The following is a 24,003-nucleotide window of genomic DNA, read 5'->3' as shown; positions in this document are numbered from 1 at the left end:
ATTTTCCCTCCTACTGTTAGGTTTCCTGTTTCCCCAGACTTAGTCATTAGATGAGGAATCTGCCCGAGGCCTTTTTGTATGTCACTGTGTAACCAGCCTGTGTAGAGTAGCCTGGGATGAATCGGCCTCTCGTCTTCCAGCCTTGTAGCCACAGAAGTCTCGTTTATTCTCAGTATCTCCCAGTAGTCCATCTCAAGATTGGGAATCGTGGGGCGGTGTGTGTGTGTGCACTCACACACGGACATGTGTATCTGCGTGTGTGTCCATGTGTATCTGTGTGTGTGCGTGCGCGCATGTGTGTATCTGTGTGTGCACGCGCGCACGTGTGTATCTGTGTGTGCGCGTGTGCATGTGTGTATCTGTGCATGTGTGCGCACGCACGTGTGTATCTGTGTGTGTGTGCGCACACGCACGTGTGAATTTGTGTGTGTGTGTGTATCTGTGTGTGTATATCTGTGTGTGTGCGCGCGCGCATGTGTGTATCTGTGTGTGTGTATCTTTTTGTGTGTGTATCTGTGTGTATGTGTGTGTATATGGGTTTGATATGGTTTCACATCATCATAACTCTTTGTCTTAATATCTCAGATAATACCAGTCCATTTTAAGACAATACTAACAAACGTTCTGAATTTTCTCAATTTCAGTCTTGGACGAAACTTCGAAATATTGTGCTTTGTATACAACCTTTAGTAGGAGGTATAAAGATTCTCTTCATGTTATTATCCTCTGATATATTGAACCAAACCATGGCCCAGAGATTACCCCGAGTCTGCCAATGCTCGATGTTTTTGGTTCTGTAAGAGCTTAGATTCAGTGTTGAGTCCTGTCCACTTGCTCGTTAGTTCCAAATGAGCAAGATCACGATGGGAAGCGCAAATCTGAATTCTAACCCTCACAGCACAGGCGAGCTGACATTAATCAGCTCCGTCATTTCCAACTTGCTCAACCCCCAGTGAGCCGTCCCTTGGCAACTCTCCAGCTGGCACATGAAATTTGCATTAGTTGAAGCTTTTTGTCTGGTTATGATAATATTAACGACATGATTAGACGCTGCCAAGTTTGGCCATTAAATCCTGTCGATCAGACTCATTGAACAGGCACCCCATGGGCCCCTGTTGCTATGTGTGAGGTTCCAAATACCAGAACGTGGGAGCAGAGGTTTTGGCAAGGAGCTGCTCATCCAATCAGAAGCCACTTACCTTCAGCGATAGGGTTCCTCAGCAAGGGAGAGAGCGTGAGTCAGTGTGAGAAGGAGTGAGGGAGGTATAGAGTGATTAAGGGAGGGAGGGACAGAGAGTATTTGTATGAGGGAGAGTGTGAGGGAGAGACTGATTAGAGAGATACTATGGGAGGAAACAGCACGAGAGAGTGACTGTTCAGGGGAATAATGGTTGGGGGAGAAGACAAGAGAATGTCAACCATGATGGAATGGTGGAGCAGTCTTGATGGGCTGAATAGCCTCATTCTGCTCCTTTCTCTTCGGATCTGATGGAATGAGGATGGGGAAGTGTGAAAAGCAGTTAATAAGTAGAGAGAGTTTGAGAGATTGAAGGAAGGAGTGTGGAAGGAAAAGAGAGATGTGAAAGCGAATGTGTGAGAGAGGAAAAGGATGAGAGAGTGAATGTGTGAGGGAGGGAGTGAGGATTAGGAGCCAAGAGAGGGGAGACACAGAGGATTGGGGAAAAGTTGAGAGTTCAGAGGTTGGCAAGGTTATGTTCAAATAGAAGATAATGCAAAATATTTAAACTCAGAGAGGAGAACAAACATCTTGAGGAGTGTATCTGAGCCTTAAGCCTATTTCCTCTGCTATTTCCGTCACCTACAGCCATACCCCACCACCAGAGGTATATTTCCCTCCCCACCCCTATCTGTGTTCTGCAGAGACTATTCCCACTGTGACTCCCTTGTTAGGTCCAAGCCCCCCACCAACCCACCCTCCACTCCCAGCACCTCCTTTCCCACTGCAAGAGGTGTAAAACCTGCACCCACACATTCCCCCCCATCACCTCCATTCAAAGTCCTCCATCCCACATCCGGCAGAGATTTTCCTGCACATCTAAACACCTTATCTACTATGTCCATTGCTCTCAACGTGATCTCCTCTATACTGGGGAGACAGGATGCCAACTCGCAGAACATTTCAGGGAACGTTTCTGGGACACACACATCAAACAACCCTACTGCCCTGTGGCTGATCAACTCCTCCTCCTCCTCCATCCACCAAATCCAAGCCACCCAATGACTGGAGGAAGAACGCCTCATCTTCCTCCTTAAGACCCTCTAACCACACAGCATCAATGTCGATTTCACCAGTTTCCTCCGTTCCCCTGTCCCCATCTCATCCCACATCCAATCCTCCAATTTGGCATTGCCTTCTTGAACTGTCCTACCTGTCCACCTTCCTTCCTACCTATCTGCTCCACCCTCCCCTGCGACCTATCACTATCAACACCCTTCCCCTCCCCCCAACCCCCTCATATTCCTGATGAAGAGTTTATCCCGAAAAGTCAACTCTCCTGCTCCGCGGATGCTGCCTGACCTGCTGTGCTTTTCCAGCACCTTACTTTTCAACATTGATCCCCAGCATCTGCAGTCCTCACCTTCTCCTTAAACCTATTGTCTTACTAACAAAAATCCCAAGAGAATCATAAGTAATTGTGAGGCAAAGTGTAGTACAAGAGGTTAAGTCTGACCTTGTGATATGCCAATGAGATGTAGTATACCTCATCACAGGAAGTGATGTAATATCACATGATCTTGCAGTTTTGCAACATGTTTCTTGACTAAATTTATGTTTTCCTCAGTAGACTCTGTAAAGATTCTTTAGAGGCATAAGGAGACCAAAAATATTATAGAAAGAAATGGTGTAGGTGAAAGGAAGGTCATCTATGGGGTGCGGCCAAATGTTTCTAACAGTGGCAGTCCTGTTAGGACTGTCAAGAGTTACAACATCCATCTTATACTCTTAGACAAAATGGAGGTGCTGTTCTGCTTGACACTAATTGTCACATGCAATGAACAAGATTTCCTATTTTGTATACATCTTCAATGTTTTCCTGTAGATGATCGAGAGAAAAAAAATAAACCTTCAAATTTAAAGATTAGATTCCCTACAGTGTGGAAACAGGCCCTTCGACCCAACAATTTCACACCGACCCTCCAAAGAGTAGCCCACCCAGATCCATTTCCCTCTAACACATGGGTAATTTAGCATGGCCAATTCACCTGACCTGCACATCTTTGGATTGTGGGAGGAAATCAGAGTACCCAGAGGAAACCCATGTAGACACAGGGAGAATATGCAAATTCCACACAGTCACCTGAGGCTGAAATTGAACTCAGGCCCCTGGGACTGTGAGGCAGCAGTGCTAACCACTGAGCCACCATGCCGCCCGTAAATGGTAAAGTTGCCTTGGAAGTAATTATTTCAATAAATAACTGTTTGTCTTGGCAGAGTAACATTGTGGTAAATGAATTGTTTTTGCAAATGAGCTAAATGGTTTCAATTAAAACACTTCAGTGACCTAATATTGCTCAGCTAGATAAACATCCTGATATTTATTTGAATCCCCCTTTTGGGTGATGAAAGTCACTGAAAAAGAATTTTTTTGCAGAGAAAGGATTTGAGGATGGTTTGGATGAAGGTGAGTGGGTTGTGGGACACCCCCTTTTTATTGGGGGATTAAAGGGGAGGATTAATCCAAGCTACGGGAATACCATTGAATTCCTTTGATTAAATAATAGTCACAAAGCTCACTCACCGGGAAGGACACTCACTCCAGGGAATGGAGCAGGTACAATATTGGTTGGAACATGCCAGCAGATAAAAGGAAGAAATTGCATATTGTTACGAATTTTAAAAAAACAAATAGAAACAACGTAAATTTTATGCAAAGATCATGTGCTGATGTGAGTGATTATCCATTAACATGTTGCAATATTATTATAACTTAGGCAGCCGTAATGGACCTGGTGAGCAAGGATAAAGAAAAGGGCGTCCGCACTCTAGTCTGAGACAAGTGTCAGGAATTATTGTCCAATGCTGGTTGTGGAGTAAGTAAATATCCACAAACACTCCTAATCTCCTTCCCTTCTCTGGGCCAACAGTAGTTTTTTTTTCCCTGTCACTAAATATAGAAGGAGCTAGGAGGAGATTTTGCATTTGGTAATGTCAGTGATTTAAAAAAAAATTATTCGCAGGCCGTGGGCATTGTTGGAAAGACTAACGTCTAGTACCCATCCCTCATTACCCATGAGTCATTGCTGCTGAGCCACCTTTCTGAACCGGTGCAGTTTGTTTGTATGGTGTAGGTATACTGTCACCGAAGTATTTCCAGGATATTTACTGAGTGCTGATATCAGAAGGATGATATATTTCCAAGTCGGTAATGGTGAGGTTGTGGCGTTTACGTGTACTATCTGCCCTTGTGTGAGCTGGTAGACGTAATTAATGAGGTGTTTAATGGTGAGAGGTTCATGTTTAATAGTTGGAAGCAAGTCCATTGAGCATTTAAGATGGTTTAAAGGTCGATAAATACGTTGCTTGGATTTTAAACCAGAAACATCTCGATATTGCCCGGAGTGGTAGCAGATACACAACAAATTGACAACATCACAACAGAGGTCACCAGCTTGGAAGGTACTGTGGAAGGAACATTGGAGGGTCGCTGCAGTGCATCTTGTAAGTGGTACACACTGCTGCCATCCTACTTCGGCGGGGAACCGTGTTTAAAGTGGTGGATGGTGTGACAGTCATGTTATGAATATAATGCTTTCATTGGTCAAATATATTGAATAAACAATATATGATGTGTAACAAGGTCTTAATAAAAGAATGGGTTCAGCCTAATTCAATATTTATAAATGACGATGGTTTTAAAATTTGATTTACATACAAAAATTTAAATCAGAAAAGAAAGCCATTATACAGGGCAAGATTTGGAGGTTGTTAGTGCACACTCTGCAAAGGCTTATCATTGCCACTGAATCCAGAAATTGGAGAATTAAGGGCACAAGGCAATATAAAGTTTATATTAAATGGTAGCAGCTAAATAAGATGATTCAGTACAATCCAAAAGATGCATTTTACTCCATGGCCTTCGCATCTTGAAAATTTGGCGGTAATGAGCACTTCACCATGATGTGTTCACCATTTAGACTCTGTCCTTTGTAGTGGTGAACTATTTACCAGAGGTGTCCCTTGGGTTCAGAGGTTAAATTAGTACATGGTAACTTTGTTTTTTCCCCCTGCTCAGTACTTTTTATTAAGAAGCACTTGAGTAAAAGTATTTAATAAAGAAGCTTAATTTGGCAACATCACCACCAAGCACTGAAATGCCTTACAAAGTTCACCCTCAATTTCTTCACCTCCTTTATGATGTGAGAAACAACGTTTTCACACAGTGATTAGTTAGGGTCGAGAATGCATTGGCTGGAAATGTGGTGGATGCAGGTTTAACTGATGCATTTGAGAGAGCATTCAGCTCATTAAATGGAGACAGCTAGCAAGGGTTATGAGGGCAAGGCAGGAGGATGACACAAAATCATAGTGGTCATTTGGAGAACTATTGCAAACCTGATGGGTTGAATGGTCTCCAACTCCACAGTAGCAATTCTGTTGGGTAGGGTTGGAGCATGGAGGATCAGTTAGCTCAGTTGGCTGGACAGCTGGTTTGTGAAGCAGAGTGATTCCAACAGCGTGGGTTCTGTTTCCACCGCTGTGGGTCTGGAGTCACGTGGAGGTGAACATTACTGACCTTTATCATGGTTTTACAACAGTCCCACAGTTTCCATTAGATATGCCTTTCAGAAATAGTTTCCATTGAATTGCCTGTGCTGGGATTGGTTCCCTGGTCAGGGCTGGAGCATGGGGCTCTGGGTATCAGAGGTTACCATGAAGGATTCTCCTTCTCAACCTTTCCCCAAACCTCAGGTTAAACCACTGCCAGTCATCTCTCTCTAACAAGAGAGCAGCTCTGTGGTCCACTAGGACAATAATGAGTTTACCTTTCACTTTTTGTAATGTTATAGTGACTGCTTATTGTGCAGCGATCCCTATCATTCCACATCAAGTGAAGGTAAGAGCAAACGTATCTCTTCCTGCAGTTATACAGGGCCTTGGTGAGGCCAGACCTTGAGTATTATGTGCAGTTTTGGTCTCCTAGTCTGAGGAAGCTCATTCTTGCGATTGAGGGAGTCCAGTGGAGGTTCACCAGATACATTCCCGGGATGGCAGGACTGATAGATGTGGAAAAATTGGATCAACTGGGCTTGTACTCGCTGGAATTTAGAAGAATAAGGGGTTTCTCAAGGAAATGTATAAAATCCTGATTTGTCTGGATAAGGCTAGATGCAGGAGGCATGTTCCTGATGTTAGGGAAATCTAGAATGAGGGGTCACAGTCAAAGAATAAGGAGTAAGATCTTCAGGACTGAGATGAGGAAGAATTTCTTCCCTTAGAGAGTTGTGAATCCATGGAATTTTCTCCCACAGGAAGTTGTTGGGGCCAGTTCATTAGATATATTCAAGAGGGAGCTGGATGTGGCCCTTACGGCTAAAAGGATCATGGGGTATGGGGAGAAAGCAGGAGTGGGATACTGAGATTGCACAATCCACCATGACCATATTGAATGGTGGTGCAAGACCAAATTGCTGAGTGGCCTACTCCACATAATTTCCATGTTTCTAATGAACCCGTCTGCCATCATTCCCTGACCAGGGTCACCCATGTTGCTTAGAAATTCCTGCATGGTCAAGGACACCCATTTAACTTTTCCGAGTAAGGATTCAACATCTTGTAAGGGGAAGAAAATTAGCAAGACCAAGATAGATTTGCAATCATTATTTAAAAATCTCAATTCACTTCGATTAAGTTTTCTATCATTTAGGATCCTTTTTGGGTCAATACTTATTACTTTTCCTGTCTTCTATGCCAATGTCTACTTAATTATACTAAAGTAAGTATTTTCAAGAATATAACACATTAGTTTGACATTGTTTATATAACAGAGTTACTGAAATACCCAACAAGACCTGTAAGATTCAAATGAATACTATTTGCCTCAAAACCCTGAGCACAGTTTTAATGGTTGGTGTATTCCCCATTCCTGGCAGTGCACTAATACAATTATTTATTCTCTCTGAACTGGAAATAGCAAAATTGCACAGCTCAAGAACATAACAGTCACTGTCAAAAGTGCTTGCAATGGAGCCTATTTTAAAATGGACCTTCAGGGATCTCTATAGCTATGGCAATAGAGTGTTGATATTCCAATTACAAAGCTTTGGCAGACAGTCAAACTCTGCCCTAACCCTTAGGGGGTGAAGATTGCAAGACTGCCAGTGTATGTACTTGACACATCTGCACGTCAATCTGTTGTAGAATTACATATTTCATGATTATTCTCTCTGCTTTCCCTTGTTAACATTTTTATTTAAAATTGAGGTTTGTTGAATTTTCCAATTAGGCTGTGACATGCGTGGCAGTAAATATGTTGTTAGCGGTGGAATTCTTTCCCTCTGGTTTGCTTTATTATTCTCCCACAATCACCAGTTTGTGCTGGGGAAGCATTACAGACCTGATGGCTGATCCCAGAGTGTGATTACTGAACTGTGGGGGTACCTCAGGTCAGTTGCTTCTTGTCCTTAACTGAAGCCCACACGCAATGAATGTTTCACACAGCAGTCAGAAGTGGAATTTCTTCCTGACAATTCCCTCTCGTCATAAAACTCACTGTCACTGAAGTAAATTATTCATGAGCTGCAGTTTCTAAGTTCCAATTGAGACCTAAATTTAATAGATTTATCAGAATGGTTCTGGGGAGCAGGGATTTTAGCGCAAAGACTTGCTGGAGAAGCTCAGTTTATTTCTTTTATGGCAAAGGAGGTGGAGGGGAGATTCAATGCAAGATTCTGACAAGTGAAGAAAAAGTAGATGAAGAAAATCTGTTCCCATGAATTCATAGTTTAAGATCTCGGGGCAGAGGTTTAAGACTTTAATTTACAGTTGCAGGGGTGTGTGGGAGAATTTTATAATGTAGTGAATAGTAATGGCTTGGAACCCACTGACCACGAACTTGGATGATGATGGTTTTGAAAGGTAATGAGGTGGAGGCTTGGAGGAAAATGTCTTGTGGGTCTAGTGGAAGAATGGAACTGACTGGAATGCTCTATTGGGAGCCAACATGACTTGATGGTCCCAATGGCTGTCTTTTATGCCATAGTGATTCTCTGGATCTCTTCTGTTTTCCTGGGTCTTGCCATTGTAAATCTCAAAGAACAGACATCACCAACTGTTGATGTGGGGTTCTCCAAGTCAGTGGCACCTCCCAACATGGAGATAATCCAAAGTTACTCTGTTGGCAACAAAAGCTGACTTCACCTTGGTCTCCTGATCTGCCCAAAGAGCAACTATCATTCACCCCATCTTACTGTAATGTTCCATGACCAAATACACATGATAACACTGACACACTGAATCACAGGACCCCCTACAGTGAGGAAACAGGCCCTTCAGCTCAACAAGTCCATACTGACCCTCCGAAGAGTAACCCACCCAGACCCATTCCCCTGTTACTCTACATTTACCCCTGACTAGTGCACCTAACCTACACATCCCTCTGGGCAATTTAGCATGGCCAATTCACCCTAAACTGCACATCTTTGGACTGTAGGAGGAAACCCACGCAGACATGGGGAAAATGTGCAAACTCCACACAGACAGTTGCTTGAGGCTGGTATCGAACTTGGGACTCTGGCGCTCTGAGGCAGCAGTGCTAACCACTGAGCCACTGTGCCACCCTACATGCTGGCACCACTGCACAGAATCAATGCAGTGGCACAAATTTGATCATTGCTAATCAGAAATCTTTTAAAAACAAATTGAAAGAAGGTAGACTCACCACTAGAAAATTGGAATTAACATTTCTCAAGGAATTTGCTCACACCTGGGGAAAATGGGGAAGCAACGCAAAGCCATTGGCCCCAGTTTTTAATGAAAAAACATATACAAGTAGGACAATGGATTTCTGCTTTAGAAACTCAAAAGTGCAGGTGTTGTGAATGCCCTTTGAGTGTGTGGCTGTCTATCACTGTACCTCTTCCTGGGATCCAGACTGCATACTGAGTTATCTGTTTGTTTGGGCATATGAACTGTTCTATTTTCTTGTCTTCTTTTGTATGTTTATTCAATCATTTTGCAGTTCAGAATTTCAATATTGCTGAAAATGAGACATTTTTGTCAAGGCTTTTTGTTCTTACACTCATCACTGTCAACTAGGGTGGTACCAGGGGACTGGAGAGTGGCGAATATTGTGCCCCTGTTCAAAAAAGGGAATAGGGATAACCCCGGGAATTACAGGCCAGTTAGTCTTACTTCGGTGGTAGGCAAAGTAATGGAAAGGGTACTGAGGGATAGGATTTATGAGTATCTGGAAAGACACTGCTTGATTAGGGACAGCCAGCACGGATTTGTGAGGGGTAGGTCTTGCCTTACAAGTCTTATTGAATTCTTTGAGGAGGTTACCAAGCATGTGGATGAGGGTAGAGCAGTAGATGTAGTGTACATGGATTTTAGTAAGGCATTTGATAAGGTTCCCCTTGGTAGGCTTATGCGGAAAGTCAGGAGGCATGGGATAGAGGGAAATTTGGCCAGTTGGATAGAAAACTGGCTAATCGGTCGAAGTCAGAGAGTGGTGGTAGATGGTAAATATTCAGCCTGGAGCCCAGTTACAAGTGGAGTTCTGCAGCGATCAGTTCTGGGTCCTCTGCTGTTTGTAATTTTTATTAATGACTTGGAAGAGGGAGTTGAAGGGTGGGTCAGTAAATTTGCAGATGATACGAAGATTGGTGGAGTTATGGATAGTGAGGAGGGCTGTTGTCGGCTGCAAAGGGACTTAGATATGATGCAGAGCTGGGCTGAGGAGTGGCAGATGGAGTTCAACCCTGTCAAGTGTGAGGTTGTCCATTTTGGAAAGACAAATAAGAATGTGGAATACAGGGTTAACGATAGGGTTCTTAGTAAGGTGGAGGAGCAGAGGGATCTTGGGGTCTATGTTCATAGATCTTTGAAAGTTGCCACTCAGGTGGATAGAGCTTGTAAGAAGGTCTATGGTGTATTAGCGTTCATTAGCAGAGGGATTGAATTCAAGAGTCGCGAAGTGATGTTGCAACTGTACAGGACCTTGGTTATGCCACATTTGGAGTACTGTGTGCAGTTCTGATCGCCTCACTTTAGGAAAGCTTTGGAGAGGGTGCAGAGAAGATTTACCAGGATGTTGCCTGGAATGGAGAATAGGTCGTATGAGGATAGGTTGAGAGTGCCTAGGCCTTTTCTCATTGGAACGGCGAAGGATGAGGGGTGACTTGATAGAGGTTTATAAGATGATCAGAGGAATAGATAGAGTAGACAGTCAGAAACTTTTTCCCCGGGTAGAACAGAGTGTTACAAGGGGACATAAATTTAAGGCGAAGGGTGGAAGGTATAGGGGGGATGTCAGGGGTGGGCTCTTTACCCAGAGAGTGGTGGGGGCATGGAATGCGCTGCCTGTGGGAGTGGCAGAGTCAGACTCAGAATCATTGGTGACCTTTAAGCGGCAATTGGATAGGTACATGGATGGGTGCTTAAGCTAAGACAAATGTTCGGCACAACATCATGGGCGAAGGGCCTGTTCTGTGCTGTATTGTTCTATGTTCTATGTTCTATATAGGACAATTTGCAAGAAAACCAATTCAAGGGTAAATGAACATCTCCATTCTTTGAGCGGACCTTCAGGGATCTCTACAGCTATGGCAATAGACTTTTGATATTCCAATTACAAAGCTTTGGCAGACAGTCAAACTCTGCCCTAACCCTTAGGGGGTGAAGATTGCAAGGCCGCCAGTGTATGTACTTGACACGTTGGTTGGTAAGTGAACTCTGGCAGAGAGGTTGTAATGGAGAACACACCAGTTACTGATGATTGACAGTTAACTGCGAAGCCTTGTTTGCATTTTAAACCAGGCGGTTGTATTTATTTCTTACGTTCAAACAGGACAGGAGCTCGTCTGGAGGCCCATTTCCTTCACTAAGAAAAAAAGAACATGGTTTGTCCTTGTTACTCAGACAAAAACCTTGAGCTTTGGTTTTTGTAAGTTTGGAAATCTAAATTAGAAGGGACACTGTAAAAGGTAATGGAACTGAGTTAATATGCCCTAATCCAGCTCCTATTGCGCATTTGCTCCAAATATAGGCATCTTGAGAATTTGTCAATTCCAATTTTACTCGCAATGAGTCTTTATTCTTTCAACTGGTTTTTAAAAGACTTCTGATTGGCACTTATCAGATTTGTGCAATTGCATCAATTCTGTGCAGTGTCCAAGTGTTGTGATGTCATTTTGATCATGGTCCAGTTGAAGCAACAAATGGAGCAGTTGGCTCCTCATTTAGAGCTACATTGGCAATCTCAGTCAGAGTGGGAAGATTGACTGTGGATGAGGCAGTGGCAGTATTACTGGGCCAATATTCCAGAGTTACAGCCCATTTACTGGAGGACATAGTTCAAATCGTGTCACAGAAGCTAGTCGATTCATAAGTCTGTAACACGGAGCTAGTCTTTGTAATAGTGGCCATGTGACAGATAGGAGTAGTTGATATCCAGGAAGGAAATCTGTCCTTTTAATCCAACCTGCCCACAGCAACGTTATCGACTCTTAACTGACCTTTGAAATGATGTAGCGAGTTACTCTGTTCCAGGGCAATTAGGAATCGGCAACAAATGTTAGTCTTGACAGTGATGCCCAAGTCCCATGAAAGAAATGAAGGAAAACAAAACTGAGCAAGACTTGAGATTTGCCGGCAGGAGAAAACGGAGGTTGAGGTTTGCAAGTAGTGTGGACGGAGTATTACTCTGCATTTTGCTAACTGGACCTGCTTGCTGTTGACTTTAAAATAGAAGTAGCAGATAAAAATACTGGTTCCTCAGCTGGAATACAACATTTTACAATAAGAAAAAGTTAGGGTCCAGATTACCTTTCTAAAATGTTTTGACGGGACCTGGTCTGCCTCAGCTTTGACAATGTAATCACATGAGAATGAGTCAGGATGACAGCTGTGGGTCTTGGGAAGATTTTCAAGTTGCTCACACTTCATATTATGACAGTACCCCACAACTTTCACTTAAAGAAGGAAAGAGTTTGATTTATTTAGCCCCTTCCTCATCCTGATGATGTCTCAATGTGCTTCATAACTGATTGGGATAGATGATGGATGCTCAAGCAGAGAAAATGAGTCACTGTTTGGTATCTGTTGATCTAACCTCCAGGATGTCCATGTTTCACTGTTATGGACCAGATCAGGCCCGTTAAACTATTTTAAGAAGGTAGCCTAGACCCTTACTTTTTCTTGTTTTAAAGGCAATTGTTTATTCCAGATGCAATGTGAATGGTCAAACAACTCAACATTAAGCAAAACACAATTTATTTAAAACCTGTAGTTAAAATACAACCAAAGAAAGAGGAATTTAGAATACCAACTCTCTTAGATTACTTAACAGAACAATAGATACAGTACCTATTACTAATTAACTGTTCCAAAATAATAACATCCCATAAACACGCCCCTTGGCAAAAAGGAAAATTCAGACACAGATTCTCACATGCAGTTCTTCAATCCAGGAGGGAAAAAAAATCAAGAAAAAATTCAGAGAGAGTAGCACCTAGGAGGCATTCACTGTAGCTTTTAACTCTGTTGAGACTCCTACAGCTTCTAATGCTACTGAGAAACCAAAACCCAGAAATCCTCATCTGAGAGAGCTAGCCACACCCATTCAGGATATTAAAAAAAAAACCCATGACCTCCCGAGTTGGTCTTCAGTAGCCAGCTGGACATCTCTCATTCAATCACTCTCTTTAAAAAAAACACAAGAAAAAATAAACATTTAAAGCCATCTTCACATCACTAATGCATTTTGTAATGTAGTCATGCTAAGGTGTCTAGGATAGAGTGGTGCTGGAAAAGCACAGCAAGTCAGGCAGGATTCCTGCTGAAGGGCTTTTGCCCAAAACATCGATTCTCCTGCTCCTCGGATGCTGCCTGACCTGCTGTGCTCTTCCAACACCACTCTAAACTTGACTGTAATCTCCAGCATCTGCAGTACCCACTTCTGCCTCATGTGAGGGTCTCTGTCCTGTGTCTCTTGAAATATCCAAGGTACAAACCATAAGCATGCAGCCAGCACACACTACCTACTTGTGGAATTTTCTAAAGTGGTTAATGGCCAGAGCCTTCTGGCTAATGGAGTTCTCCTTTCTACTATTCCAATAGCCCATTAATTATATATTAAAATATATATAACTGTATTCAGGTGGTGAGCCTTAGCTAGGGATTCCTTTATGTCCTTAAACATAGCAATAAAATGGGGTTTTGCGATGTAATGGTAGTGACCCTTGTGACAATACTTTGACTTTAAGAGGTTTACTTTATCCTGTTTTCTTTTTGAAGAGAGGCTTTAAAGCAGAGATCCAGAACAGTCTACACCGTGCCACTGAGTAAACAGTTTGTGAAGCCTTGTGCATTTTTTTAAGATCTATCACTCTAAGTTTTCCAATAGGTCTAAGTTATTCCAAGTTCTTCTTTCTTTTGTTGTGTTTTACTGATAGTGTTTGAATATAGTGTGCTTGGCTTCAAATCTGGTTGCCACGTTGTAGAGATGCTACACCGACAGCTTGCGATTTCAAATAAACCTGTTGGACTTTAACTTGGTGTAGTGGGACTTTTGACTCAAATCTGGTAGTTTGACCAGTTGAATTGCATCTGGAACAGAACACCTTGCCTTGAAAATAAGAAAAGGCTAGGGTCTGTACTATATTCCAAATATAGTACAGACCCTAGCTTTGGTCTGTTCCATAACAGGGGAGGGGCCTTGGTCTGTTCCATAACAGGGGAGGGGCCTTGGTCTGTTCCATAACAGCCTGAAAGAGCAGTGACCATGTCCAACACTTGAAAGATACATTTTTCTTGGAGAATGCAACATTTCTAATCCACAGTGCAGCAACTGCCTTGCTATATGTTACTGCATTGTCTGAATAATAACTAACCCACCAGCACTCCTGTCTATTTAGCAGTCTCCACGGCATCTGATCTTAGCAATGAAAGCAACGAAATAACTGAGAAAGTAGCTTGTAAAACAGACAGCTCTACTTGGGCTATAATTAATATGGACAGCAAGAAAGACTTGGCACATGTCACCAGCGTGTATGCTATTCTCTCACACAGGAGTTAAGTCGAATAGAAGAGCAGATGCAGGATTTTGTGTGTAGCTAAAAGCTTTCTTGCTGTGAGAGTAATTATTAAATGACAAATCTTAGAAGTGCAGATGAAGGTGTCTTTTTATTTTCTGCATGATGTTGCTGGGGAGACAGATTGTGTAACAATTGCCTTGTTGATTAGGAGATACTTATTGGATACATTTATTATGAGGTGTGAACAAACAGAACAACCATTGAACCAAGCAGGTGACATGTCGCTTGGGAACTCAAATCATATCCAACCTTTCACACACAGCTAATGACTATACAGTGAGACTGCAGCTACCTTGGTCGCTGGGAGGTGATATGAAGTGATTTTGTTTTAAATTTTCAGGATTAGTTAATGGTTGAAGACAGAGGAAGCAATGGATAGGTTGAGAGAGAAAAGCAAGAGACATGGTCAAAGTGAAAAAAGGTTTAGGGTGATATGAATGAGGTGAGTGCCAACAGGATAAGGTCTGGACATTTTCTGTTTATGGGGTGTGGATATCGCAGGCTGTGCCAGCATTTGTTTCCCAGTGAGCTGCTACCTTAAACAACTGTGGTCTTTGGGGTCATGGACACACTCAGTGCTGTTAGCGAGAGAGTTCCGGAATTTTGACCCAGCAACAGCGCAGGAGCAGCTGATGTAGTTCCCAAATCAGGATGGTGTATCCCTGCCTCTGGTGATTTGGACAGGAAAGTGCAGATGGTGGCATTGCTCAGTTTCTGCTGGCCTTGGGTATTTCTGAGGTCATGAATTTTCTGAATGGATGTTACTCATTATGTTTGTGGAAGATATGGCAAAAGTAAAATTATTGGAAGAGATACATTTTGGCAAACAAATCTGCATAAATATAAGTAATTTTCTTCAGCTTTAGTTCGAGAGTATTAAAGGCACAAGCATTTTCCACTAATATTGCATGTAAATAATTTTTCACACTGATTTATTTATATTCATTTTACTGCATTTTTTTTAACTGAAACATGGAGCAGGATTTCTAGGCCTTGCTGGAGTCAGGATGAAAGTAGATGGGACCCAAAAATACTCCCGCTAGTTCCAGACCACAGAGCTGGCCATTTTTGCGAAGAGGTTTTGCTGTTGGCAATAATACCCTTCTCAAGGGGAGGAAGCACTGAGTGGCAGGCCTAGGACTACAGCCTCCAAGTAGGCCTCCTGTCTGCCCTGCCTTGGTGAGGGTGCAACCGGAGGTCACACTACTTGCGTTCCCTCCCGCCCCAACCATACTGGTGGCCAGAATGCTTACTTTTCTTTTGTTTTTAGGACATAGAACGGTACAACACAGTACAGGCCCTTCGGCCCTCAATACTTTTTAATTAAAGTACCTCAGAGGGTACCTTCATGATGAAACATTTACCTCTCACTTACCCTATGCAGCCAGCTTGTGCGCTCCGGATCGAAGGCCTCTGATTGGTCAGATTGAAGACCTCCGATTGGTCCTCCAGCTTCAAGAGCTGCCCACCACCCATTATTGGACAGGACTCTTGTGGCACGGCGGTAGTATCCCTGCCTCTGAGCCAGGAGGAGCAGGTTTAAGTCCCACCTACTCCAGAGGTGTGTCATATAACATTTCTGAGGTGGCATCTGTTAGTCTTGCAAGACCATGGATCTGCGCCTGGGAAGTCTTGCTTCAATCTTTATTGGTAGAGCAGTGTCTGTTGTGCCTGTAGAGGCCCACACGGCAGTGGCAATCACGGCTGCAGCGACTGCACTTGAAGGCGCTGTCCTCCGGTGTTGTCTTGGTGCTGTTTGATCGGCGGGTGGGCTTTCCTTCAGCAGCAGGCCTCAGTTTCTCTTCTCCTCTTTTTTAGACCTCAGTGTAATTCCAGCCTCCAGCGAGAGTGAACGCTTGCAATGCCCTCCCACCTCTCGACGTTCATGATCAGTGACTTCATGTCTCTGTTACAGACATCTTTGAAACAAAGGTGGGGCTGTCCCTATGCTCTCTTGCTGGAGGCCAGTTCCCCGTATAGCAGATCTTTCAGGATCCTCCTGTCTGACATGTGGTGTACGTGGCCAAGCCAGTGGAGACGGTGATGTTGGAGTAGGGTGAAGAGGCTGGGTATCTGGGTACAGGCCAGGCCCAGCCAGTGGAGACGGTGATGTTGGAGCAGGGTGAAGAGGTTGGGTATCTGGGTGCAGGCCAGGCCCAGCCAGTGGAGACGGTGATGTTGGAGCAGGGTGAAGAGGCTGGGGATTGGGGTGAGGGCCAGGACCTCATTGTTGGTGACTCAGTCAGTTCACTTGATGTCCAGCATGCGTCTCAGGCTGTGCAGGTGGAAGATGTTGAGATGCCGCTCTTGTCTGTGGTAGAGGCTCCAGGTCTCGCTGCCGTAAAGCAGTGGGCTGAGAACCCAGCCCTGTAGACTGCAAACTTGGTGTGCATTTCTGAGCAGGTCGATTAAGACCTTTATTGGTCAGAGTATTGAGTATAGAAATTGGGAGGTCATGTTGCGGCTGTACAGGATATCAGTTAGGCCAGTTTTGGAATATTGTGTGCAGTTCTGGTCTCCCTCCTATCTGAAGGATGTTGTGAAACTTGAAAGGGTTCAGAAAAGATTTACAAAGATGTTGCCACGTTTGGAGGATTTGAGTTATAGGGACAGGCTGAATAGGTTGGGGCTGTTTTCCCTGGAGCATCAGTGGATGAGGGGTAATCTTATCGAGGTTTATAAAATCATGAGGGGCATGGATAGGATAATAGACTAAGTCTTTTCCCTAGGTTGGGAGAGTCCAGAACTAGAGGGCTTAGGTTTAGGGTGAGAAGGGAAAGATATAAAAGGGACCTAAGGGGCACCCTTTTCGCGTATGTGTATGGAATGAGCTGCACGAGAAGGTGGTGGAGATTGGTACGATTACAACATTTAAAATGCATCTGGATGGGTATATGCATTAGAAGGGTTAGCAGGAAATGGGCTGGGTGCTGGCAAGTGAGACTAGATTAGATAGGGATATCTGGTCGGCATGGACAAGCTGGACCGAAGGGTCTGTTTTCGTGCTGTGCATCTCTATGACTCTATAAATAACCTGTCAATGTTACAAATCAAAGTGTGTCCTGGTCAGGTTCCTCAAGAGTGACTGTTTCCCACAAGTCTGAGCTTGGGTTCTGTTTCCTGCCCTCAGTTTTAATTCGATTTTGCTGTGGTTTTGCTTTCCGGAGTGGGATACTGAATCTAGATTTTCCTTGTTCTGTTTCTGGTTCTTTTGCCAAGCACCCTGAATCAATCCCTCTGGCTCATGACTGTTTCACCAACTGGGATGGTTGGTCTCTATCTTCTCTGTCCAGGCTCGTCGCCATTTTCACCACCATCTGTATCAGATCCCTTCTTAACCTGATTTTCTTGAAGGTCAGCAGTCCCAGCTTCTCCAGTCTCTCCTCGTAACTGAAGTTACGTTTAGTCTGTATCCAAACTGCAATCTGGAGGTGAACGTGCTGCTTTAACTTCCAGTTCAGTGCTGTTAGTCTACGTATAACCTTGGAAAGCTGAACTCAGTTGCAGGAGTGGTGCCAAAGAAATAATTTCTTGGCATGTGGGCAGCACAGTGGCTCAGTGGTTAGCACTGCTGCCTCACAGCGTCAGGGACCTGGCTTCAATTTCTGCCTCGGGAGACTGTCTGTGTGAAGTTTGCACAGTCTCCCCGTGTCTGTGTGAGTTTCCTCTGGGTGCTCTAGGTTTCCTCCCACAGTCCAAAGATGTGCAGATTTGGTGAATTGGCCATGCTAAATTGCCCATAGTGTTAGGTGCTTTAGTCAGCGATAAATATAAGGTAGAGGGGTGGGTTACTCTTCGGAGGGTCGGTGTGGACTTGTTGGGCCAAATGGCCTGTCTCACATTGTAGATAATCTCATCATGGCAAATGGAGGAAGCCAGTTGATGCTGCGATCTTTATATTTCTATCCATAGATATGATAACATAGTGGCTCAGTATAAGGTACCTGGGTTCGATTCTAACCTTGGGTGACTGTGTGAAGTTTGCATATTCTCCTGATGTCTGCATGGGTTTCCTCCAGGTTCCTCCCACAGTCCAAAGATGTGCAGGTTATGTAGATTGGTCATTCTAAATTGCTCATAGTGACCAGGGATGTGCAGGTGAGATGGATTAGTCATGGTAAATATAGGTATACAGGTATAGAGTAGGGGACTGGGCCTGGGTAAGATGCTCTTCAGAAGGTCAGTGCAGACACAGTAGGTCAAATGATCTCTTCCTGCACTGTGGAGATTCAATGATTCGAGACAGTAATGACCATTTTCAGTTTGATGGTGAAAACCAGCAATACTGATGCACCTACTTGAAACATTATTCATTGGAAATGAAAATGAAGACAGATGTATAACAGACAACTGAATCAATATCTCCCATCATATTCCATCATTCAGTAGCAAGTTAGCCCAAAAGTCATCATGATGGAATTGAGAAGGAGGAGGCAAGATGAGAAACACACTCATGCACTCCATTTATAATTTCTGTAATCTCCTCCACCATGGTTTTAAATGAGCTGTAGAAAGATTCTAAACCAGAGCCACCCTCTTCCTTCATCAATCACCTTTGGTCTCCACCAGCTCCCAGTCCATCCCAAGGCAGCTGGCTGATTTGAATTGGGCTTGCATGTTGATCCCACAATTTCCATTTCTCTGCCCCTCTTCATTGTGGACGTGCAATCCCTCTGCACATCCATTCCCCATCAGGATGGTTTGTGGCCTCTTCCATGAAGACAGGCGTGCACAGTTTCCATCTACCACCACACTCGTTCACCTGGGTTGAGCTCGTTCTCATTTTGAAAAATTTCTCCTTGAACTCACCTCAAAGTCAAAAGCATGGGTACCTGCACAGGATCTGGTTATGCCTGTCTCTTTATGGGGTATGTGGAACATGCTTTGTTCTCGTCCTGCTCAGGCCCTCACCTGTAACTCTTCCACTGATACATTGATGATGTTTTTGATGTTGCTTCCTGTTCGCATCTGGAATTGGGAAAATTCATCAGTTTTGCTTCCAATTTTTATCCTTCTCTCTTCTGAGTAATCCAAGATGGAGGGTGGGAAAAAATTATGGCTGTAAGAGATGCTCCTTTTTTGAGGTATTTTAGGTGTTGGAGGTGATTTCCTCAAATTCCAGGAGCAGTAATTACTGTTTTATATGCTGTTGCATTCTTTTAGGACTTTGGAAAAAAAAAGTCAAAACAACAGCAGTTTTAAAAGGGAGGACAGACAACAAGCAGCACGTGGTCAGTGAAGGAGAGAGAGAGAGAAAAAGAAAATTGACACAGCAGTGAATCTGTGTAGTTACTGCCTTTGCTGTTTGAATTCAGGTATCTCTGGACATTGGAGTGCGTCAGAGAAAACCTAAACAGCAAAATTCACAATTGATCTTGGAGGAACCTGTTTGGGAGAGGTCACAGCACAGAAACAGATAAGTGTATAATTTTAAGCATTGCCTTGCTGTAAATCTACAGTAGTGAGTAGTGTGGGTTCTTTCTTGATTATATGTTTTATTGAGATCTGTGTCTTAATTAAATTTTTAAAAATATAAGCTATAAGTATTAAGTTAATCTGGAGCAGTGTTTTTTAGAGCTATAAGACGGTGCTATTTTCTGGGTCTGTAGATTGTGAAGGAGCAAAAATGAACTTTAATAGTATGATATGTTCTTCTTGTCACGTGGGAATTTATAGAGAGTTTAAGTGTTACTGAGGATTATATCTGCAATGAATGTCTTTGGTTGCGAATCCTATCATATCAAATGGACCAGTTGGAGCGACAGTTAGAGGCAATGTGGAATTTATAAGGGCTAGGGAGTGTGATGGATGGCAGTTATAGGAATGGAGAAAAGCCACAGATACAGTCAGGTAGATGGGTTAACGTCAGGAAAAATAAGAGAGGTAGGCAGGTAGTGCAGCAGTCTTCTGTGGCTATCCCCATTTCAAACAAATATGCTGTTTTGGAAAATGTAAGGGGTGATGGACTCTCAGGGAAATGTAGCACAAACAGCCAAGTTTCTGTTATCAAGACAGGCTCTAATGTAATGAGGGGTATGCCAGGCTCCAAGTAATCGATTGTGTTAGGGGACTCACTAGTCAGAGGCACAGACAGACATTTTTGTGGCCAGCGGCAAAAAATCAAAATGGTATGTTGCCTTCCTAGTGCTAGGATCAAGGATATCTCAGAATGTTCTCAAGGGGGGAAAGGCCGAGCAGAAGGTCATTGTACACATTGGAACCAACACCACAGGAAGGGAAAAGTATGAGATTGTGAAGGGAGAATATAGAGAGTTAGGCAGGAATTTAAAAAGGAGGTCCTCGAGAGTAGTAATATCTGGATTACTCCCGGTTCTACAAGCTAGTGAGGGCAGGAATAGGAGGGTAGAGCAGATGAATGCATGGCTGATGAGCTGGTGTATGGGAGAAGGATTCACATTTTTGGATCATTGGAATCTCTTTTGGGGTAGAAGTGACCTGTACAAGAAGGATGGATTGCACCTGAATTGGAAGGGGACTAATATACTGGCAAGGAGATTTGCTAGAGCTGCTCGGGAGGATTTCAACTGGTAAGGTTGAGGGGGGGAGAGGTGGTGGGGACCCAGGGAGATAGTGAGGAAAGAGACCAATCTGAAACTAGTACAGTTGAGAAAAGAAGCGAGTCAAACAGTCAGGGCAGGCAGGGACAAAGCAGGGAACAAGGTAGGACTGATAAATTAAACTGCGTTTATTTCAATGTAAGAGGCCGAACAGGGAAGGCAGATGAACTCAGGGCATGGTTAGGAACATGAGACTGAGATAATAATAGCAATTACAGAAACATGGCTTGGGGTGGGCAGGACTGGTAGCTTAATGTTCCAGGATACAAATGCTACAGGAAGGATAGAAAGGGAGGCAAGAGGGGAGGGGGAGTGGCATTTTTGATAAGGGATAGCATGACTGTTGTACTGAGGGAGGATATTCCCAGAAATACATCCAGGGGCATTATTTGGGTGGAACTAAGAAATAAGAAAATGTTGATCACCTTATTGGGATTGTATTATAGACTCTCTAATAGTCAGCGAGAAATTCATAAACAGATTTGTAAGGAGATTTCAGTTATCTATAAGAATAATAGGGTGATTATGGTGGGGGATTTTAACTTTTCAAACATAGACTGGGACTGCCATAGTGTTAAGGGTTTAGATGGACAGGAATTTGTTAAGTGAGTACAAGAACATTTTCTGATTTAGTATGTAGATGTACCAACTAGAGAAGGTGCAAATCTTGAGTCAAGAACGTGATGCTCGAAAAGCAAAGCAGGTCAGGCAGCATCCAAGGAGCAGGAAAATTGATGTTTCGGGCAAAAGCCCTTCATCAGGAAGGGAAATTGAGAGAGAAATTGAGGGTTTGGTTAAGAAAAAGAAGGAAGCATATGTCAGGTATAGACAGCAGAGATCGAGTGAATCCTTAGAAAAGTATAAAGGAAGTAGGAGTAACTTAACAGGGAAATCAGGAGAGCAAAAAGGGGATGTGAGATAGCTTTGTCAAATAGAATTAAGGAGAATCCAAAGGGTTTTTACAAATGGAGGAAGGACAAAAGGGAGAGAATAGGGCCCCTCAAAGATCAGCAAGGCAGCCTTGCTGATGTTGCAAGGCAGCAAGGAGCTGCAGGAGATGGGGGAGATACTAAACAAACATTTTGCATCAGTGTTTATTGTGAAGGAGGACATGTAAGATATAGAATGTGAGGAAATAGATGGTGACACATTGAAAAATGTCCATATTACAGAGGAGGAAGTGCTGGATGTCTTGAAACGCATAAAGGTGGATAAATCCCCAGGATCTGATCAGGTGTATCTTAGAACTCTGGGGGAAGCTAGGGAAGTGATTGCTGGGCCTCTTGCTGAGATATTTGTATCATCGATCGTCACAGGTGAGTGCTGGAAGACTGGAGGTTGACTAATGTAATACCACTATGTAAGAAAGGTGGTAAGGATAAGCCAGGAAACCATAGACCAGTGAGCCTGATGTCCGTGGTGGGCAAGATGTTGGAGGAAATCCTGAGGGACAGGATTTACATGTATTTGGAAAGGCAAGGACTGATTAGGAATAGTCAATATGGCTTAGTGCGTGGGAAATCATGTCTCACAAACTTGATTGAGTTTGAAGTATAACAAAGAGGATTGATGAGGGCAGAGCAGTGGACATGATCTGTGTGGGGTTTAGTAAGGCGTTCGACACGGTTCCCCATGGGAGACTGGTTAGCAAGATTAGATCTCATGGAGAACAGAGAGAACTAGCCATTTGGATACAGAACTGGCTCAAAGGTAGAAGACAGGAGACTGCTTTTCAGACTGGAGGCCTGTAACTGGTGGTGTGCCACAAAAATTGGTGCTGGATCCTCTACTTTTTGTCATTTATATAAATGATTTGGATGTGAATATAGTAGGTTTGCAGATGACACCAAAATTGGAGGTGCAGTGGACAATGAAGAAGGTTACCACAGAGTACAATGGGATCTTGATCAGATGGGCCAATGAGCCAAAGAATGACAGATGGAGTTTAATTTAGATAAATGCGAGGTGCTGCATTTTGGGAAAGCAAATCTTAGCAGGACTTATACACTTAACGGTAAGGTGCCAGGGATTGTTGCTGAACAAAGAGACCTTGGAGTGCAGGTTCATAGCTCCTTGAAAGTGGAGTCGCAGGTAGATAGGATAGTGAAGAAGGCACTTGGTTTGCTTTCCTTTTTTGGTCAGAGCATTGAGTATAGAAGTTGGGAGTTCATATTGCAGCTGTACAGGATGTTGGTTAGTTCACTTTTGGAATATTGCAGGTAATTCTGGTCTCTTTCCTATCTGAAGGATGTTGTGAAACTTGAAAGGGTTCAGAAAAGATTTATAAGGATGTTGCCAGGAGGATTTGAGCTTGTTATGAAAATGTGGGTGTACTGTACCTTTAAGAGAGTTAAAAGCTCGCAAAACTATCTGACACTGCACCAAGTGTTCTGAAAAAGATATAATGTAACATTTGATTGAACAACTCAATTAAGTGGTTGCCTGGAGATAACAAAACAAATTCAAATTAGACCAATCAGTTTTAAATAAACCCTGAAAAAATACCAAACTCCAATTAAGTTTGAATTTTGTATATTGACAATCTTAAACTCCAATGACACAACCTGATGTTATGGGGGTATAAGACTGGGTAAAATTGAACAATTGGGAGGAGAACTGCCAAGCTAACAACATCTGCAGAATAATCTCTGAAGCATAATCCCTAAGAAGAAGACAGAGGAAGATCCAAATTGAAGATTCGACAGCTGGTTGGTTTTGAAATTTTAATTTTTTTCCGCAAATCTTAATCAGGGGTTTTATCAGACTAGTATTAAAGAAGGGAAAGTAAAAGATAGGTTAGAGGAACGAGTTGTAAATAGTTGTTCGTTAATTATTCTCTGTTGTACTTTAAGAAATAAAGTCGTTAATTTTTACTTTAAATAGTTCTTGGCCTCTCAAATTTTCACAGATTACTGCATGGGACAAATCTTTTCTGTGTTGCTGGTTTAAATTAAGCAGGAGGGTTTACCCTGTGTTGTATCAAGCTAAAGGGAGAGTCTGAATAGGGTGGGGCTGTTTTCCCTGGAGCGTCAGAGGCTGAGGAGTGACCTTTATAAAGGTTTATAAAATCATGAGGGGCATGAATAGGTTAAATAGATAAAGTCTTTTCCCTGGGGTGGGGGTGTCCAGAACTAGAGGGCATTGGTTT

At 43.2% G+C, this 24,003-nt stretch overlaps 1 protein-coding gene across 1 annotated transcript in view; it reads left to right on the top strand.

The window, feature by feature from the left end:
- Positions 1-24,003, top strand: part of fuom (fucose mutarotase) — a 102,341-nt gene that overhangs the window by 33,381 nt on the left and 44,957 nt on the right. The window contains 1 exon segment of the mRNA XM_087982489.1: positions 3,955-4,053. Coding sequence (XP_087838615.1) covers positions 3,955-4,053 — 99 coding nt within the window.

This window comes from Chiloscyllium plagiosum, unplaced genomic scaffold (genome assembly GCF_037043375.1).
Source record: "Chiloscyllium plagiosum isolate Xiang-an unplaced genomic scaffold, Cpla_swu_hap1 HiC_scaffold_43, whole genome shotgun sequence".
In the NCBI taxonomy this organism is placed as follows: Eukaryota; Metazoa; Chordata; class Chondrichthyes; order Orectolobiformes; family Hemiscylliidae; genus Chiloscyllium; species Chiloscyllium plagiosum.
The sequence above is the reverse complement of the archived record's forward strand: the minus strand, read 5'-3'. Positions and strand labels throughout refer to the sequence as shown.